General features: G+C 37.7%; 1 protein-coding gene and 1 long non-coding RNA gene across 2 annotated transcripts in view; one reads left to right on the top strand and one right to left on the bottom strand.

Moving 5' to 3' along the window:
• Positions 1-19,387, top strand: part of pdhx (pyruvate dehydrogenase complex component X) — a 74,764-nt gene that overhangs the window by 32,012 nt on the left and 23,365 nt on the right. The window contains exons 6-7 of the mRNA XM_006642446.3: positions 10,307-10,475; positions 15,547-15,694. Coding sequence (XP_006642509.2) covers positions 10,307-10,475; positions 15,547-15,694 — 317 coding nt within the window. The remainder of the gene's footprint in view (positions 1-10,306; positions 10,476-15,546; positions 15,695-19,387) is intronic.
• On the bottom strand, positions 1,630-10,319 carry LOC107075814 (uncharacterized). Its single transcript, XR_001477333.2, has 4 exons — positions 10,231-10,319; positions 3,906-4,015; positions 3,615-3,772; positions 1,630-2,086 (listed from the first exon to the last, which is right to left on the bottom strand). It is a non-coding gene; the product is annotated as an uncharacterized lncRNA (long non-coding RNA).

Here is a 19,387-nt window from a genome sequence, read left to right as displayed (position 1 = left end):
GTGCTCATAGAACAGAATCTAACAAGGGGTTGAAAATAAGGTAGATTATAATTGAAAAGAGCATTTTAATGATTTGTGGCAGCCACACGTAATGCCGCATCTTATCTGGGAAAATGAACCTACGAAACTCCTTGGTCTTGCAAAGCAGACCTTTTCGTATTCAGGTTTGGCATTGTCCATTGAGATACAATGATGCTGTATTGTAGCTCTTTTCCCAGAAATACCTGTATGGAAGCCTTAGGCTTTGGCATAGTGAAGTTTCCCAGATTCTATGCTGTCATGTTAAGAAAATCTCGGTCATCTTTAGCTGCACAAGGCAAACACCCAGTGTGTTGTTGCGATTGAGTCAGAAAATTACTATTTATGACCTTTACTTCTAATTGTAGAATTGTACTTCTCAACTTGCCAGAGGCAAAATAATTTGTTGTGCAAAGGAATGAAGATTAACTTTCGTCCCTTAATACGGAAGGTGTTAAAGTAAAGGTACATGGGAAGGAATTCCTTATATCAGATATTTTCAAAAGCACTTTTGAAAGATGCACCTAATTAAACCAAAATTAAGTGTAACAGTTTAAAAAAATCAAATCTATACTAAAGGATAACATGATAACAGAGAAGAGGAATTTTATGATCAGCTAAGGTTTATTAAAAGATGGAAAAAGAGAGCGTATTTGACACTAAAAAAACTTTCTTAGACCTTAAAGAAAATTCAAATCTCTTTTAAAAAACTGCTTTTTTGAGCTGTAACTCCGTGAGGAAAAGCAGACATTTTGTCAACAGTGCCTGGAACACTCTGTACTGTCTATGATAAATTGAATTGCTGGGAACGGCACTGTGAATCAGGCCTCACTGTGTGCAGTTTCTCAGTCAGAAGCTCAAAGGATTTAGAGTGTTGGTTTAAATTTCAGATGTTCAAATGTGGGAACACAATAAGAAGAAAAACATGGCAAATATTAAATTTTAAAACTATGAGAAATAACAATGGAAAAAGTTAAATTATTAATGCTTACGCTGTTTTATATGCTGAGAAAAGTTTGCAAAATACTGTGCTCCAGGCTGTAGTTTTTCATCTATAGTTTTGTAAATACGCAAATGTTTGTGTTTTGAGAGCTGCAGTCTAGCATGTTGCTCCTGAGAGATCCCAGCTCTCACTGCAGCCTCACTGCTGTGCTCCCAGTACGTCAGGGCTGGTACAGAACCTCTGGCCCTGGCTGGCAGAGTGCAGGCAAGAGCACAAGCAGACGGGTATCGATCGTTTTTCAAAGGAACACAGGGTGTAAAAACATTAAATATGTCATGTTTGTCTTAAGGATTGTACAGATACTATGATTTCCCATTATGAAGAGACAAAGTCTTGAGAAAGAGTGTAAGAACCATTACCAATGAGAGGATGCTATTTGTCCTATCTGGTGCATTAGGTCATTGGTAGCTAATTGATCTTCACACTTGATTGGCTGTAGGGTATTCTGTTGCGGTCTGTTCTTTATCTTATTAGGTTGATTCACAATAAAATATACAAATTATTTGATACAAAATTTACTAAAACAACTTCAGCTTTGGAAATGTTGGAATTTTTATTTTTTATTTTGTTTCAAGTACCCTTTCTCTCAAACATTTTTTTTCTTGTGAGACACAGGTGTTGCCATCAAAGTTACATTTTAATTCACATAACATGTAGCATAACAACCATTCAGGCAGATTAATTGTACACAGATTACCTCCCATTATTATGTCCACAGACATACAGTATAATACATTTTTGCACATAAATAACATATTTAACCTTGTTTTCCTAATACAAGACATTGTATATGGCTAATAAAGTGATCTTAACTAATCTTTACAAAGCAAAAAGGCCGTGGCATACAAGCAATGTATGATATCTGAAGCTCTTATGGGAATGCAGTTTATAAAGCAAAGAGTCTGCACCAGCATGAATAAACCTACAGGGCCCAAGAAAGGCTTTCAAATATAGTGCAAAGCAGCAAACATTTAGGAATGTTATGGGACTTTTTGGAGATTGAGTTAGGTGCTCAGAATCCTGAAAGGAGCTGCCAGAGCTGGACCCAAACAGCCATTTCAATTTCTGCAAGGAACAGAGGACACAAAGCAAAGTTATTTGGGAATGTTGAAAGAGCCATAGCTGTTGGGTCTTTAGAACAGAAGCCAATTCACTGGGATTTTTAATAAGCTACAAACAAACACCTACTGAGTTCCCTTCTCTTGTTTGTATCCTTTCTTATTGACTTTTTCTGCTGTGAAAGAGTATGGGAGGACTGTGCAGACAAGACCGTCTGAGTTTGTCAGGCTGATTGGATAGCCATGGAGGGCTGTGCAGATCAGTCCAGCTGTCGCCGGAGTGAAGTTTTTATTTTATCTGAGAAGTTTTCTTTTTAAAGTGCAACAGCTTGAAATGTGATGTGATGGAAGTCATAGCATGACAGGACATGTGGACAAGGAAGTAAATATTTCTGTCATACTGGTTTGGTAAATAAGGTTAGGTCAGTAAGTATTTTGAACAGCACTGGAGTGAGTGACAGCTACCAGAAGCCTTTATTTTGATGAGGTGAAAAGGGTTAATTCCCAGGTTAATTTCTAAGCTGTTCCAAACAGATGGCAGTATTGAGCAAGAGTTTCAGACGGTGCAGGGGAGGTATTTCTTTCTTCTTTTTAAAATTCAGATCAGCCTCACACTCCTTTCAAGACACTTTTAAAATTCCTGTCAGTGTAGACTATAAAAAGCTTGCTTTGAACCACAGCTGTCCACAGAAAACCTCTTTGCTCGCCATTCTGTACTGTATTTAGTCCTTTAATTTTAATCAGTGATGCAGTCATACAGGAATAAAGTATTTTTTTTAATTAATTTGGTATCTGTGAGAAAGTGTTGTTTTTGTTTTTTCTAATGGGTTGTGGAGGAGGAATGTTTGAAGTGCTCTCTTCCTTTTAAGAAGTGTATTGAACTACAAAACATTACCTGCCATGTCGTAAATGTGCATTTAAGTTGTAATATGCTGAAGCGTAGCACATACAGCATGTGTGAAGAGAAGAAAGCTTTTCTTTCCAAAGTAAAAAAAAGAGAGAGAAGTCTGTGAGGAGGAAATATTACACCCACATTTAATCACATGCTTAATAAATGACATAATTTAACACTGCAGTATCTAAGGAAAATCTTTCTGAGATGGAAACATTAGCTTTCAGGTTTCAGATGGGATTAAATAAAGAGCATTTTCGAAAGCATGAGTAAACTTTTCATGTAATGTTTCCTTGGTGCTGTAAGTACCTTCCCAGAACAGACCTAAGAAGTGGCAGAATCTGACTGAACACCGTGATTGTTGACTCAGAGATCAAGTTTGTTTTTGAATTGTTTTTAAATGAGCTGTGAAGATACCAACCTTTTTAGGTATTTGGAGTGTACCCTCATTTTTACCTTTTTTGTTTTCTTAGTTTAAGCCTGACATCCAGCCTTTTCTTTATTTAGAATCACACATGATATATTATTAAGTACGCGCCCAGTTGATATCCCGTCTCGCGGTGATGAACCCTTTACCCACACAGGGAGAATGAAGAAGCACATATACACTCCCTTCAAACTACTTACCCATTGAGACACTCACCTTCTGAAATGTTACAAGCTACACAGTGATGCATAGTTTGTTCCTCTATGTTGAGGCTGATTTGCTGGTGATTTCATGTGATGAAGGTAAATCAGTAACCTGCTACGTATGACATCTGGAGTCCCAACTTTTTTAATTGGCCTTCTCCAAACTGGGATCTTTACAGGTGAAAAATATATTTTTTTGCTTTTATTGATATGGACCTTTTATAAAATGTTTAAAGGTTTAATTATAACATTAAATTATAAATGCACTGTTTGTTTTAACTAATTTAAATATATGATTACTCACAGCACTGGAGACTTGGGTTCAATTCCTGGGGGTGCTGTCTGTGTAGAGTTTGTGTGTTCTCCCTGTGTTCGTGTGGGTTTCCTCTGGGGGCTCCAGTTTCCTCCCAAAGTCTAAAGACATAATGGTAGGTCAGTTGCCATTTCCCTTGGAAGGATTTTGAGCCTGAGTTTGCAGAGGAGGGATATTTTGTATTTACGGGCAGGTTATGCAGGAGGCTGTATCCTGAGAGACTGAGAAATTTGGCTGCGTTGTAATGTGTGGCACAGTTAAACCACATTCTATTCCATTGCTTATTTCCACATCAGGCTCACTCATAAAAACTTGTCTTGATGAATAAATAAAATCATGATAGATTCTTCTACTTTGGCAGTGGCAGTTTCTAACTAGCTGTTGCTCTGTGGCTGTGGGATGTGAGAGGATAGTGTGGGTGAAAAAAGAGTTATGCCAGGTTATACTGGGATCTTCCGTAAGCAGGAAACTTCACCGTCAGATGCTATTCTGTACATGTATTGTATGTTTATATAAATGTAACATCAGGAATAGAGTCATTATTTCATTTTGAAGAAACAGTCAAGAATTAAACCTCAAAGCGTGTAATTACACCTTAAATTAAACATTTTTTTTTCCATAAAGACGAGGGCAAGTTAAAGTCGTACAATTACAGTATATGCCCGATAGCTTTGCTGTATTGGAGTGTTTTTAATTTAAAACAGCCTGAGTTCTTTTACCCACCTTAAGCTTTTGTACATTTTATTTCTGGTACACCTGCCAGCACTGGTATTGAATGAACACCCCACCTGTGGTCTCCCAGAGTATCCACTGCCAAAGGATGACACCTGTGCTTACTGCATACCGTGAAAAATTTATTCACTCATTGTCATTCAGGGAATTTTCAGCGTACCATAGCTGGGAGCAACTCAAATAATGAACAGAATTTTATTTAAAATGTGATCCATCTGTCCAATTCTAGCATGGGCAGATTTTTTCGGGGAACTGGAAATTTGGAAACTGGAAATGTACTTTTACATTTCTTATCTGGACAAGAGTAAAGTTAATTCTGAGACCATTCCAACATTCCAGCATTTTGCCTTTTCAGTGAGTTATTGCTTAGAAAGATCTCTGAACTCTTTGGGTGTATTTTCAGTTTTTTGTTTTAAATATAATGAAAATTGAATTTCCAGGGAAAAAAGTTGGTTTCTTTGGTACACAGTACTACCAGTAAATCAAATCACAGTGCAAGCATTGTTGTGAAAACAACAGGAGAGTGGAGTGGAGAGGGCGTTTACCTTACAGTAAAAACATTTCACAGCCCAATAAGAAAAATGCAGCTACCCTGTAGTCTGTACTTGACCGCATAAGATTGGAACATAATGAAATTTAATTGTGTAAAACATGGATATGATTTTGAATGCTCTTAATTTTGAGCTACATTTAAAAATGCATCCCTTAATTAAACTGAGTAGAAATGAAGCAGTAGTTACAAATTAAAAGGTTTGTAACACTTTCTCACAAAAGCACAAGAAAAACATAAAACATTAGTCATATGATGCAGCTGCCAACTATCACATTAAACATTTAAAAGTTTGCTAAAATATGCTTGATTCTAAAGATGAAATCACATTCAGTTGTGCAGATGGTTGGCAGGAAAGGTGAACAGTACATCAGTTTTGCTTGTGTTTTTGTATAATAATTTTTAAGTGCATGGAGACAAACCGGAGATCAAATAATAACCTATTTTCTCAAGTGGATTTAAAAAATATAATGAACACTTTTTTAGAAAAATAAAAATAAGCGCATGCATGGGTTAAAAGCTAATTAGAAAGGCCAGGATAAATATAAAAAGGAGCAATGGAGACTAAAATAAATTAAAGGGTTCATCAGTATTGCAACAATAAAAAATAAGCAGTGTCTCAGAGATGATAATAGAACATTTTAGATGATAGCAGAGAAATGACTAATGTATTAAATTAATATTCAGTCAGTTTTTTATCTAGAAAGGATCAGACTCAAGCCTCAGACTGAGCATACAATGAGTTCTATATTAATATTTCCTATATAAAAAGTATTTGCAATATCACCTTTTTTAGGTAATCTCTAAATTTCAGTAAATTCTCTTGGAAAGAGCAGCAGTCAGTCCTAGAACCAAATTATTGTTTTATTGACAGTCTACTGTTACTCCCAATATTGATTTCCTTTTTCTGCTTTATAGTCAGTTCTTAACTACGTTAGATTTCTGCAGCTTTACATCTAAGGATTTGTCTTCCATTCAGTTTTTTGTAGAAGGTTATTGAACATGCCAATATATCTTACACCCTAAAGAGATCTTGTGAGCTAATTACTTCATCTGATAGGATAGTTAGGCATGATCTTCTAAATCCATGTAGATAATCTCCTAGAGCACAGCTGTCATTTAAGAATTGTACTAATTGTCATTTTTTTATTTTTAAGAAGTGTAGATAAAATTGAGGTGAGGCTGGTTGGTCTCTAATTCTCTGACCTTATTTTGTCTCCTTCACTGTACCTAGGTATTACAATTGCAAATGACAAAGGTATTACAAATATCGTGTTGTTCAGGCTATTTGTTTTCGTGTTCTACTCTCATTTGCTAAAACAGTTTAAAAAGATGTGGGACCCTTAATCTATAACTTATGTGTTATCAGTTTTCTTCTGTGTGAACATCTGTGTAAAATAATGTAAATTGACATTTCCTGCTTGTCAGACTTGTTTGCATCCCAGAGACACTTCTTGCTGAATTGTTGTAATTGGAATATTGAAACAATCCCTTGGCATCAGCTTTGGCTGCATTCTATATTTGTATCTCAATTTTGGGTTTACTGATACATTCCTGGAGAACAATGTCTTGTATGTTATCAAAACACATGGAGTTTGAGCAAACAGCTGTCTAGATGTAGAGGCCCATGACATGATTATTTCAGTTAATAGATTGTATTACTGGGAGCTGACTGGACACTGCCAAATGATATTTTAACTTCTTTCACCTTTAAAAGTGTTCAGTTTGAGCGTTCAAATTTTGATTATTACAAATATTTGCTTAAAAAATGAGTATACTGTACATCATTTGTAGCTCAACAAAATGGAACATCATTTTGAAGGATTGAACAGAAGGTTTATTTGTACCTAAGGAATAGTGCAGTTTGTTGGAACAGATACTTCACAAGGGCTTTATAAGTTGTGTTTAAACTTGAACAGGGAGTTAATTATGTGACTGCTGGAGTCTTTATTCACAATTATAGCCCATGCTTTGCGATGTTTTTATTTTAAAGTAAGCGACTAAAAATAAATTATAGGTTAAAGTTTTCAAAACAACAGCAGGCGCAAAGTATCTGAAAGTGGGTGGTCTAATATGAAGCAGATAAAAAACTGCAGGTTAACAGGAATTGTTGCATGTGCTCAGTTATTAGAGTTTGGCTTCAGATCTTGCACAGAAAGGTGTGTGTGCTATAAACATGTCTGCCGTCGTCTTTAGAAGATTTTCAGACTGCTCAGATAAAAAGAGATATGGAGTTATAAATGCCCATGTATGTCAGATAATACACACATTATAAACCTTCAAATCTGGACACATTGAGCTGCCAGATTTCTGAAATTCTGCAACAGAATTCTAGGGTGCATTTTTTAAAGGCAGTTTTCCATCCAAGGATTCGCTGTATTGTGAGTCATTTAGCAGGCTCTTTTTTTATGTAGTACTGCAATCAAACTAGGTGTTGGAGTACATAATAATTGCTCTGTGCTGTCACTGACAAGAGGTTCTTGGTCCTATCATGTGTCCAAAAGATGGGCACATGCATGTTCAATAACTTGGATTCTTCCATAGAAGAATGAGTTATTTTGCACTCACGGTAGTCACCGTATTAATCATTGGTCATTTTAAACACTTTAACTCTGCAATGGGAAGCTGAATTGTAACTCAGCAAAAGTGACACTTTAAGATTTGACTTTTCATATTCACAAGACATTTGGGATCCTGTGTCGAATTACCATTCATAGATTTGGTCATAACAGTTCAGTAATAAGAATGTTTTTTTAGCAGAATAAGTCTTTTAATCGTGGTAAGTTTTTTGCAGGACGTGTTTTTTTCTTTCTGTGGTTCAGATCAAACATTCATCATTCATTCAATTAAGTGCTCAGCTGGAATAAAAACGAGAAGGTGTTTGGGTCCTCAGGACCAGTATTGGGAAACCCTGGTTTATATTCTTTAAAAAATGCTCTGCAACATAGTTTCACTGTAACACATAAAGCCCCATTGTACTAAGATTGCACATTTTTAAAGCAATTTAAAAGACTGAGTGTTTTAGGCACTGGAGCTTCAACAGGAGCAGAAGACGATCTTTTCTCTTCCATTCAATGCCATTACAAGGATTTGAATCCTGCAGTAAACTAATCCTAAAATGCTTAGTTGGACATCACATGAAATGGAATGAAATGAAAAATCCCAAGGTTTGTCTGCTCCCATGCTATAGACTTCTCTAGGCATCTCCAAGTCTGGTCCTGGAGCCCCAGTCCAGTAGGCTTTATAGGCAAGCATTTCATAATCAATTTCCAGAGACCTGGAACAATTTAACTGAAATTAGTTGGTCAGCTGACTGTCGAATTAACAATTTAGATTTAATTTTGAACAGATGGTGTCAGCCATTAAAGACCTCAATGTAGCATCCTGCTTTCTTAATTGAGCATGTTAAGTTACATGTGTTTCACATCTTTAGCATAAAGTGGGTTATTGGGACCTCTAACACTTACTGGGTTGTTTCTCTCTAGACCTGTGCTTGTTGAAGCACATCTATACATTAGGCAACTAACAATTGATGCACCTCCTAGCTAATAAACAATGAATTGCTCTTTAGAAAACAGTTGCTGTGATGCATGAATGTTGTCTGTAGTTGTATTTTTTAAGTGCAGCAAGTCACAGACTGATGGGCTGGTGTTGGTGTGGAGAATTCATGTCCTGAGTGGAAGGCTGTTTCACTTCTATCCATGTAATCACTATAATTGAATGGTTGTGTAGAAAAGGCCCATAGCATTTAAGATGAATTAATTACAATTAAAAGCTTCCATGTATATTCTAATTGCAAAACTACATTGGCTCAAAATGTTTGAAATGTAAAGGATTTTTATTAGAGTTCTTGCTTTTCCCCGAGTTCTGTTCTTTCAAAGATGTTCACCTGAAAATATGCTGAAAAGTAAAATGAGTTTAATTTCTGTGTACTGTGTTTCTGTGTCCTAACAGATAGTTTAGAAATTGATCAGGTGTTTTTTCTTCACAGGCAGTATTTAGAATTTGTACACTGAGTCAGATTATATGAAGAATAAAGAGATACTTTGTGCACCTTTTTAGACCATATCCATGTTTCATGTGTTTCACAGATCAGTGGTTTGTAGGATGTGAGAAAATGCAGTTTAAATACAGTTTAAAAAATATTTTTTAGTGGTTATAAAAAGGGGGAAGTGGATCACCCCTGGTTATAGGGACAGACACAATACCTATTTCAAGAGTTATTTTGAGGTTCCTCAGAAAGGGTATGACAAGTTGCTTTAACCAAAATGAAGAAACCGAAATATGTTCATTGCATAATCATTCAGGAAGTAATTAAGTAATTAAGCTGCAAGTCTTTTTGGTCTCCACCAACTTTACATACCAGCTTGGTGTGATTCTTGTCAATTCTTCCTGGCATGTTGCTTAGATTCTCTCATATAGCCGTTCTCAAGACTTTCCACAGAGTCTCAGTAGAATTCAAATCAAGACTTTGGGCCACTCAAGGAGTATACTTTTTTTTTCTGATTAATATCAGCAAGTTTATCATCTATGGCCAGGTTTTCCTTCATTGACACCCTTCTTTTTGATTCCTGTGTACTGGTGCTGATAAAACTGCTTCAACTATACTCACAACCATAGTACAGCCATTGAAATGCTTAAAACGCTTCAATGTCATAGTAAACACCAGTAGTCATAGTTGTGCCTGTTCAATTCTCCCTTCTTACAATTATTGAGAACCTAGAGTGGATTGTACTAGCTTTTGTTGGGAGTCAGTAAATATTTTCAAGAGGTTTTTTTGAGTAGTCCTCAACCCGGAAAATATCATGCACACTTTTAAAATGATTCAGCTTTGAGTGAAACATGCCCATATTTTACATTTCTCTTAATTTTAAGGCAATGTTATATCCTCAGCAGCTATTCATCACCAAAACCGAAAGACCGATATGTTTTAATAAGACAATCGATTTGGATTTCGACTAAAAGTGAGCTGGGCTTTGAGTGACTTTCACCTTTTTTGAGCAGCCGACCAAACCTGCTTGGCTTCAAACTTACCTTTTCCTTTATCCTCCGGATATAAAGGGAAGCTGAAGAGACCCTTTGCTACCTTCTTTCTCTTCTCCCTCCACAGAGATGCTCTGAAGCTGCTGAAGAAGATGGAATCAAGGGAGCAGGTGGCTTCCAGAGCACTTCCGGTTTCTCCGGCACCTCCTCAGCCATCTCCCGTGGTATCACCCATGAAGGGTTCAGTTCGGCCTTCCGATCCTCCAGTCTCCATTCCTGGGAAACCCGGTACTCCTGTGAGTATCTGTACCTCTGGTCCTAAATGAAATTAGGCTATTATGTGGTGCTGTGGATACTCACACACTCATTCTTTAAAAGACTGATTCACATGTTGTAATTTGGTCAGATTTCTGAAGATAAGCAAGACTGGGTCTGGTCAGTACTGGGATGGGAAACCTCTAAGGAAAACCCATTTGCCCAAGTGGATGCTACACTTGGTGATCGAAGTTGGTCATCTCCTATGTTTTAAGAAATTTTAGGTCTCTGTAATGAATGATTACTGATGCAAAACTATTATTGTTTTTATCTGATTAACAGTATTAAGTCCAGTCTCTCAAAAACACCAAGATACCTGTTTCAAGATGACCTCAAGCAGTAATACATTGCTTTGTCCCATTTTAATGTTATTGGATTGGTTGAATTGGATTGGATGATATTGAAGATGCGTATTAATTGATTTGGACTGAATGACATAAGAACATAAGGATGGTTACAAATAAGAGGATGCCATTCAGACTGTTTGACAGTGGCATGTCAGTCCACACATCCAGTATCCACATCCAGTAGTTCTTTGAGGAAAGCCCAGGATGGATGGATACTGGATAGCTTGTTCCGTATTCCCACAACCCTGCTGGTAACGCATTGCCTCCTGTTCTTAGATTTAAATTTAAAATTTTCCACTTGCCTCCTCTGGCTCATGGTTCATTTTGTCAGTGCTTCTGGGAATTTGGAATACTTGGATCAGGTCCCCTCGTAGTCTTCTGTGATTTAGACTAAAAATGTTCAGCTCTTGTAGGCTGTCAATGTAGAACATTCCCTTAAGCTAGTGAATGAAGAAAGGGAAATCCAGAACAGAACTACGGTATGTTTTTGTAACACGGTGACCTACATTATGTATGTGATTCTAAAAGAGGTCTTGCTAGTGCATTAAACAATTTTAAAATAGCATCCCTTGATTTAAGTTCCATATTTTTCGGTATATAACCTAACATTTGTGAATCATTTTTATTACTTCAACAAATGTTCTAGAACAGGGGTCAGCAAAAGGGGATTTTTAATGACGCATACTATGAAAATACAATAAAAGTCAGATAAACCATGCATAAACTACATTACAAAACAATAAAAGCTGTGCTTGACTGTTCTGTAATTCTCTACAGTATGCTGCCTAATTCTTTGGCATATAAAAAAACAGTTTACTTGTTTTGTCTACTGCATTATTTTTAGCAAGACCAGCCTGTTTTCACAGGAAAACTCTCACTTAAGTGTAATGACATTTTGGACAAAATTATGGTTGTTTAGAAAGCAAAGTTAACTGCTCAATTGATTAGTTCAACATAAAGACAGCACAGCGTACTGTTTGTGTGCTTAGTAATGTGACGACTGCAATGGTGAAAACAGATAATTTGTTGCTCAATCTGCCTTGGCTCTTCAAACTCTGCTTATGGTTGTGACTCGGCTGTCTCTCTGTGCTTAAATGATAAAGGTCCCTCAATAAGTATTTGATTGTAAATGGTTTTGTGATTAGTGGTCAACAGTACCCAGCTGTACAAAACAGGCTTCATTCTGTTTTCTAAGAGTTCTTATGACCTCAGAAACACTTCTTGATTCCACTACTCAAGCCCTTACTCAGAAAGCTTAAAACAGTGGGTATCTTTAGAAATGTTTACTTGTGAGTTTACCTAGCCTAAGAGGCAGGTAAACACACATGATAACAGGGTGTTGCTGATGATTTACCCTAGGACCATAATAAAGAATGAATTTTCAACCAGTCTTAAATACAAAGGCTAAACTGAGAAAACAGAGGAAAACACCAGCATGGTGTCACATTCTATAGTGACCACTACTGAAGTTTAAGCAGAAGTGTTAGTATTAAGAATGTATCTACTTGAAAACAAAATATGAATGACATGGCTATAATTTAAGAAATTCTTTAAGGAAGCAGAATTTCTGCATAGCAAAGTAGATAGTTTGGGATTCCTGTAAAGTGAAAGCACATATCTGTGAATGTGATGTGATATATTAATTTTGACAGGTTGCTTAGCGTGAGGTCTGCATGGTTTACACATTTGAAACTGCTCTGCTGTATTGCTCTGTAGTACCGAGGGCACTGGAGAATAATATTGAACTACACTCTCTTCATAAAAAAAAAGGAGAGGAAAGAGTGGTACTCCTACATGTGTGTAATTTCACAGCTTGTTAAAGTTGCCCTTCTTGATTTGGTGTTCGAATGTTACTATACCAATCCAGCGGGTCTGAGTGTGAACAGGGAGGGTTGAAGGCCTGCCCATTTCAAGACAGGGCTGTGAGAGCTGCTCTTTTCCCATGTGCAATGCTGAACCTGGAATGATGGGATTTCCCAGATCCCATCTGGTGTACTAATAAGTATTAATAAGTATTACTATAAGTGATCTAATAGTAATGCTTTTGTTAGTGTGTATATTAACTCCATGTTTTCTATTCCATTTTTAGAAAAGTCTAACCCAGTGATTCTTCTGAAGAAGTCTTAAGATCCAGGGGGTTTTCTGAGACAGGGTGTTTTCAAACCCAGCGAGAGCTGTAAATATTGTTTGAAACATTTTCTACTTTTCAATATTCTAATCGGAGCTCCTAGTTGAGGTCTGCTGTTTCATGTTTTGTGTATGCTGTGGACTTTTTGCTGTGCATGTGAAATGACAGGCTTTTCCAGCTGTGTGATTTCCAGTCATATGTGAATCTCCAGCATGAGCAGTAGTCATGTCTGGAACCTTAAAGGTAAAACACAGCAGGATGTGTGATGTGAAATGTTCCCAGAGTAACTTCATGAGGCCCAATATACTGGAGATAACTTAAAAGAGTCTCCCTAGGAGACTTTGTTTTTTTTTAGGAATCTTTGTGTTCCTTTTTTTTTTTGCGTCCTTGAATATTTTATGTTTGATTTTGTGCTGTTGCTTCTACTTCTATTATTTGCCTCCTTAGATGCCCAGAGAATCTGAGGCTTCCATCAGTGTGCAGCCACTGATTAACGAACCTTTGCACAGTTTAATGAAGCATGTTTTTCATTTTTGGACCCTGCATCTTTAGTATAATCCCAGAAAAGATCAATGTTGCCTAACAGTCTACAAAGGGGATTTATGGTCAGCTGTCTTTCACTGCTTGTCCCCCTTGGGCTCTTTTTCTGAGTTGTGGTGATTTGTATGCCGTGGGCTACTGAAGCAGAAAACCTGCTGTGTCCCTTTCCTTTCAGCAAGAGCACAGTTAACTCTCTCGTGCATGGCCTGAGGGCTGTTTCGCTGTCCACTGTGCTGCAAGCTCACAGTGATCAGCTTCAGCCATGTCCACTTCTTGTCTATTTACTGGCCCAGTCTTGTACTGTACAGCAGGGTCTGCAGAGAACTGTCACAAATAGCCATATCCCCATATAACCAACTCCACCCCTATATAGTTGCATAATGTGTATAGTACGTACTGTATGTTTAAAAGAAACATTGGAACGGATTGTGTTTTACATTATCAATGTGAACAAAGCACAGTTTCTTTTTGTTTCTCCAGGAAATTGTATAGTTAGTAGGCTAATGATGGGAGGAATTTCCCTATCTGTAGATCAAAAACATAAAAAATGTTTTTCACATGAAAAGTAACACTTCAGAGCTGTGTAAGAGTCATGTTGTTTGGAAGGAATCGGGCATGGAGGAGATTCCCAGTGACAGTAGCAGCAGTGACTAACAACAGCAGTAGGCAATTAAGAATGACCAATAAAGCTTGGTTTGGCAGTAGCTCAGGGTGGCTCAGAAATAGGTACTGAGACAGCAGCAGCAGCAAGGAAAATAGATGAAATGTAGAAGCTTGTTTCATATACATGTACAAATACGTACAATTTGAGGTGAGCTTCTTATCTGTTTTTTTGAAAACAGCAGTAAGACTAAATCTACCTTCAGTGTCCTCATATTTCACCCATTGTGCACCAGCTTCAGTAACATAAATGCAGGTAAGAGCAAAATGGTATTGCCAACTATACGGCTGCTGCAACACTCCAGATACCAAATTATAAGGTATCAAATTGCTGGTTGCCAGAAAATAAAATAACATATCTGGTTCCAGGCATTCTACAGTGCAGTGCTCTTTGGTTGGCCAACCACTATCACATTTTGAAGACATCCTTCAGTATGTTGTGCAGGTATACAAGCTAATGTAATATCTTAATATTCAGTTTTGTTATTGTGTGGATTATAATTCAATTTTACAAAAAGGAATAAAAGTTTTCTCAGGTACTATTTTAATTTTGCAGGAGGACCAATGACTAGCAGCTGATATAGTCATATTGTATCTTTTTGTAATTGGAGACGTAGAGACCTGCAGCTGAATTCTGGTTTTGAAGTCTGTGTCCCCGTTAAGTTAGAAATTATAATTGTGATAATTGTGTCATTACGTCAACATCCTGAAACATCTAATTTAATGAAATACCACGTTTCTTGTTTTTACTGTACCATGTGCTTTTAAGAAAGTCACTGAACATGACTGAATACTGTATGATTTACAGTATTCTGAAGTTGTAAATCATTTTACTAGAATGAAAACAGTTTTAATTCATCTTCCTTTTTTGCCCCAATCGCTAACACAGCATGCTGTCACAGGTTTTTCCACAGGGACTTTATGTCGTGTACTTGGCCCACACAGGATTGGGCAAGAGTCAGTTTGCGTCAGTACATTATGAGGTTCACCAAAAGACATGTCTGCAGGCTGAGGAGGCTTCCCCGATGATGATAATTTGCCTAATTGGCAGTATGCCATAATGTAGGCCTTTTGAAATGTGCAATTAGCTTACAATGAACACTGTCAAACAGCTGCGTAGATTTGTGTTCCAATTTCACTGTAGTCCCTATGTGGCCTTTGGGAAGTGGATGTGCAATAGAGGCAAGGGGGAGTGAGATTTGATCTCTTGTAGAGGCTTTTAAGTCTCGCCCTTTTTTCATCCCTCTCTTATGCAGAAGAAAGGTAACAGAAACGAGTTAGTCTCGGCTACTGAATGTGTGTTCTTACCTGACATCTAAACACCAATCTCTTCTGTGGCATTTGTTTTGTAAAGTGTGCTGTATGTTGTTTCCACAGGGCACTTTCACTGAGATCCCAGCCTCCACCGTGCGCCGTGTGATTGCCAAGCGGCTGATGGAGTCCAAATCCACCATCCCTCATGCTTATGCCTCTGTCAGCTGTGACGTGGGCGCGGTGCTGCTGTTGCGCAGACAGCTGGCCAAAGGTAAAGCAGTGCAATAGATATTGCCAATTTAATACTCGGAGCGCATTAGTAAAATCTCATTCGGAACATTGTTTACACGTTGCCATGTTTTTACAACAATATTGTTATCATTGAAAATGCAAGATGCATGTGTTCCATTTTATTTTGTGTTTCTGTATTTGGTGTTTTTTGCTACATTTAATGTTGGGCTTCTTAAACCAAACAATCTGCCTTTTTACTTATTACATTAGTGTGTAATGTTTACATTTTTAAGAGATTGGATAATTTCTTAAGTCGCTAGCTTAAATAAAAGTATTCGAACTTCTTTCATTATTGGAGAAGACTGATGTGACAATTAACAATGTTAATTGTAGCTGTAAACGCAGGTGAAGGGGACAGAATTGTTCAATTGTTTTCTGTTTTTCAGTTAGATGCACTCAAGACACCTCAATATATTTTTGCCTTTTAAATGATCACTGTTCAAAAAGAGTGAATGAAAGTTGTTCACTTCCCAATACATCCGAATGCTTAACAGATTACACTATTTTTTTAGCACAATGATGAGGCATAATGCCTCCTGCTAAATAAACATTTAGCATATCCTCACATAAAAATGGGAGGATCCCCCATTTTTATGAAAGCATATCAGGAGAGAGTAAATATGCATCTATCCTCCGGTTTTGTTAAAGTTATACACAGGTTTTATTGAGCTGTAGAATTTAAAACATAAATATGTAAAATAAATATCTATCACCTTAAGCATGAACTGAGAATGCAGTTTACCAATGTTATGGTCAACTTAAACAAAACTGTGAAATATAACAGCGGACCATTATGGACATGCAAATATAAAAATAGAAGGCCCAGGTAGAATTAATAGCTGGAACTTATTTTTTTTAACCTTTTTTTTAGGTGATTTAAAAAAAGATCCAAAATACAAAATGTGTGTCATTAACAGTAAGGCCCTCACTTAGACATAAATTAATTTGTTTAAGCTTTTTACTGTTAGTAGTTATCCTGGAATTATTTCCTTTTTAAAACATTCAGGAAGAACCTTCAGCCCTCAAGGGTGTGATTCTGAAATTATTCAGGGTTTGACTCTGACGTAAACACAGCTGTGATCCATTTTTCATTTGAAATGACTGAAAAGCTCAGAATTTCATCATTGCTCAATTCTGGGAAGCACCTATTTAAAACTGGAAAATGACACAGCCTCTATTTAGAACCTTATCTTAGGATTTAGGAGTGCCTCTTTCTTGGCGTTATTCAAGAAATTGGCATTATTATATGATATGATGCTTTCTTGGCATTATATAATTCAAGACCAATTTAACTTGTTGAGCACTTTTATCACCTCATTTATGAGAATATCTTTGGGCAGAAGTGATGAGGTGATTAAATCTGTTGAAAATCAAGCTTTGTCAAAATCAAGAAAGTAATACTCAGAAAGAAACCAATATGCCAAAAACCAATATGCCCTGCTTATCAAGATAACAATGTCTAGAGGATAGAATAAGTCAGGGCATTGTCACTCACCATCTTAGGTGAGTGATGGCTGAACACAGTCCATTAATGATAGGCCAAGATCTGGAAGACCACAGGTCACGATACCTTGCCAAGATCAATGGAGAGGTCCGAGTGCGATCGCCTAGTCGCTACAGAACACCACTTGTAATGAATGATGGCAACCTGACTGCAAAGAAATACTGTTCATTGTGACCTGTGACCTCACTTGCTGCTGTGGGCTCATCCTGATGTGGCACCAGACGTCCTCTGGCTGTTCGAGATGAGAATATGACAGTTATGGCATGGATACACTATTCTCATGTCCCACTACTTCAGCCCCACTGAACGTTTGCAAGATGAGCTGGAATGACATGTGGCATCTAGAGCTCTGGGAGAAGTAAACAGGCACAGACTTGTGCATATTGTGCAAGAGGAATGAATTGGAATCCTACAAGACTGTATCTGCAATGTGGTGCAATGCATTCTCTTCAGATGTGCAGCTTCTGTTGCTTATCCACCAAACAATGTAGTGGACAGAATCAAAACCAGAAACATCACTGCCATCTTTCACAGACATGCTCTAAAGCACACTGTGTACATGTGTGTGTTTGTGCCCACACGGTGCCTGCCTTAGGCTCCATGCTTCCATGATAGGTTTCAAGCTGCCTCTACCCTCAGCAGGAATAAGAGGGTTTCCGATAAAGGGTAGATGGGTTATGTTTGATGTAATTCTAATTGTTCGGTATGTGAGAAAACAATTTCACAAGATGCAAACTGTCTCAGAATTTTCCAATTTGAAAAAAACGTAATGGTGCCGTTAACACACTACTTCCATTTGTCTCGGGCTTACTTCAGTGCCATTCACTGCTACACTGCCTCTCTTGATGTACCCCTGGTTGTTTTAGGGAAAAGCACATCTGATTTCCTCAAGAATGCGGCAAAACAGCCAAATTTATCATTTTCTTTTTCATTGTTTAAATATGCTATGCAGAGAAAAGCAATGATGTACATCCAAAGGGGTTCCTCCCTATAAAATTGAAACAGTATTTTAATAAGGGGTCGCAGTAGTGGCTAATTAATAGAAAATAAATGTTGAAAAAGACTTAAGAACTGACACATACGGTATAAAGGTTGTATGCTATCTCATAGCACTTGTTTGAGATACCCTAAGACCTGCATATGTATTGTGTGTATAGTATGCGTTTGTAAAAACAAATAAAATTAATTTCATTAAGTAATAATTTGACATGTGCCAAAGATGATGTAAACATTATATAATACCTGGTAATCATACCACCTGAAAGACAAAATGATTCAGAAAAAAACATGGCTACCGTGGTACATGACGATCGTGTTTGCAGTGTCAAATCCATTCCTCTGACGCAGGGCCTCAAGGTTTAGTCCAGCCTGCATGTTCCTGGTTGAGCTAATTATTGACCGGAGTTAAACAGAAAAAAAAACAACTTTTGTACCTGGTAGCAAACAGTGAGAGCCCAGCCCCAGCCAACTGCAGAGATGTGGAGCCGCACATGTGAGAAAAATCTCTCTGTGGTTTCCTTACCGTCATGCTCTCAGGGCAGCTGACTGCGCTACTCACCACAGGCGTGTACAGCTTCTGCAGCGCTACAGTTAAGAACTGAATAAACAACAAAATGTAATAATGCAATATGTCCTATGCCATGTTATTAGTTGATTAGGTGCCCTGTTCTTATAGATTTTGGGGGGTTACTGTGTCATCTAAACATCCTGTCTAGTATATGGTTGTAAGAAAGTGTCCCACTAAGAAGAATGTGGCTGTATGCTGTGTGTCTTTCTGCAGCACGGTGCTGCCTGTCGTGCCCCCATCACAATACTGGGATGCATTGTGTCCAGTGGGAAGTGCCTGAACTACTGCTCCAGCGGCCCTGATTTTCCTCTGTTATCTCACTCTGCAGCAGTGATAAGGCCCAGTTTCTCCTTTCCCTTTTCCAGTTTTGAACTCTGACATACATGTGGGGATGTGTAAATGTAAGCAGATTTCAAAGAGTGGGCAAGCGGTATATATGTATGCAGACAGGATACTTCCTAAGAAGCCTGGATGTCAGTCCGGAGCTAACCACAGGACTGATAGGAAGCAACACCTGCATGAGGTGGAGTGAGCAGACCTAGCGGAGGCAGAGGATCTGGCTGATCCAGAGTGTACAGGGTGCTGGTGTGTGTTTAATGTGT

Source organism: Lepisosteus oculatus, chromosome 21 (genome assembly GCF_040954835.1).
Source record: "Lepisosteus oculatus isolate fLepOcu1 chromosome 21, fLepOcu1.hap2, whole genome shotgun sequence".
Classification (NCBI taxonomy): domain Eukaryota; kingdom Metazoa; phylum Chordata; class Actinopteri; order Semionotiformes; family Lepisosteidae; genus Lepisosteus; species Lepisosteus oculatus.
This window is presented reverse-complemented; position numbering and strand designations above follow the sequence as displayed.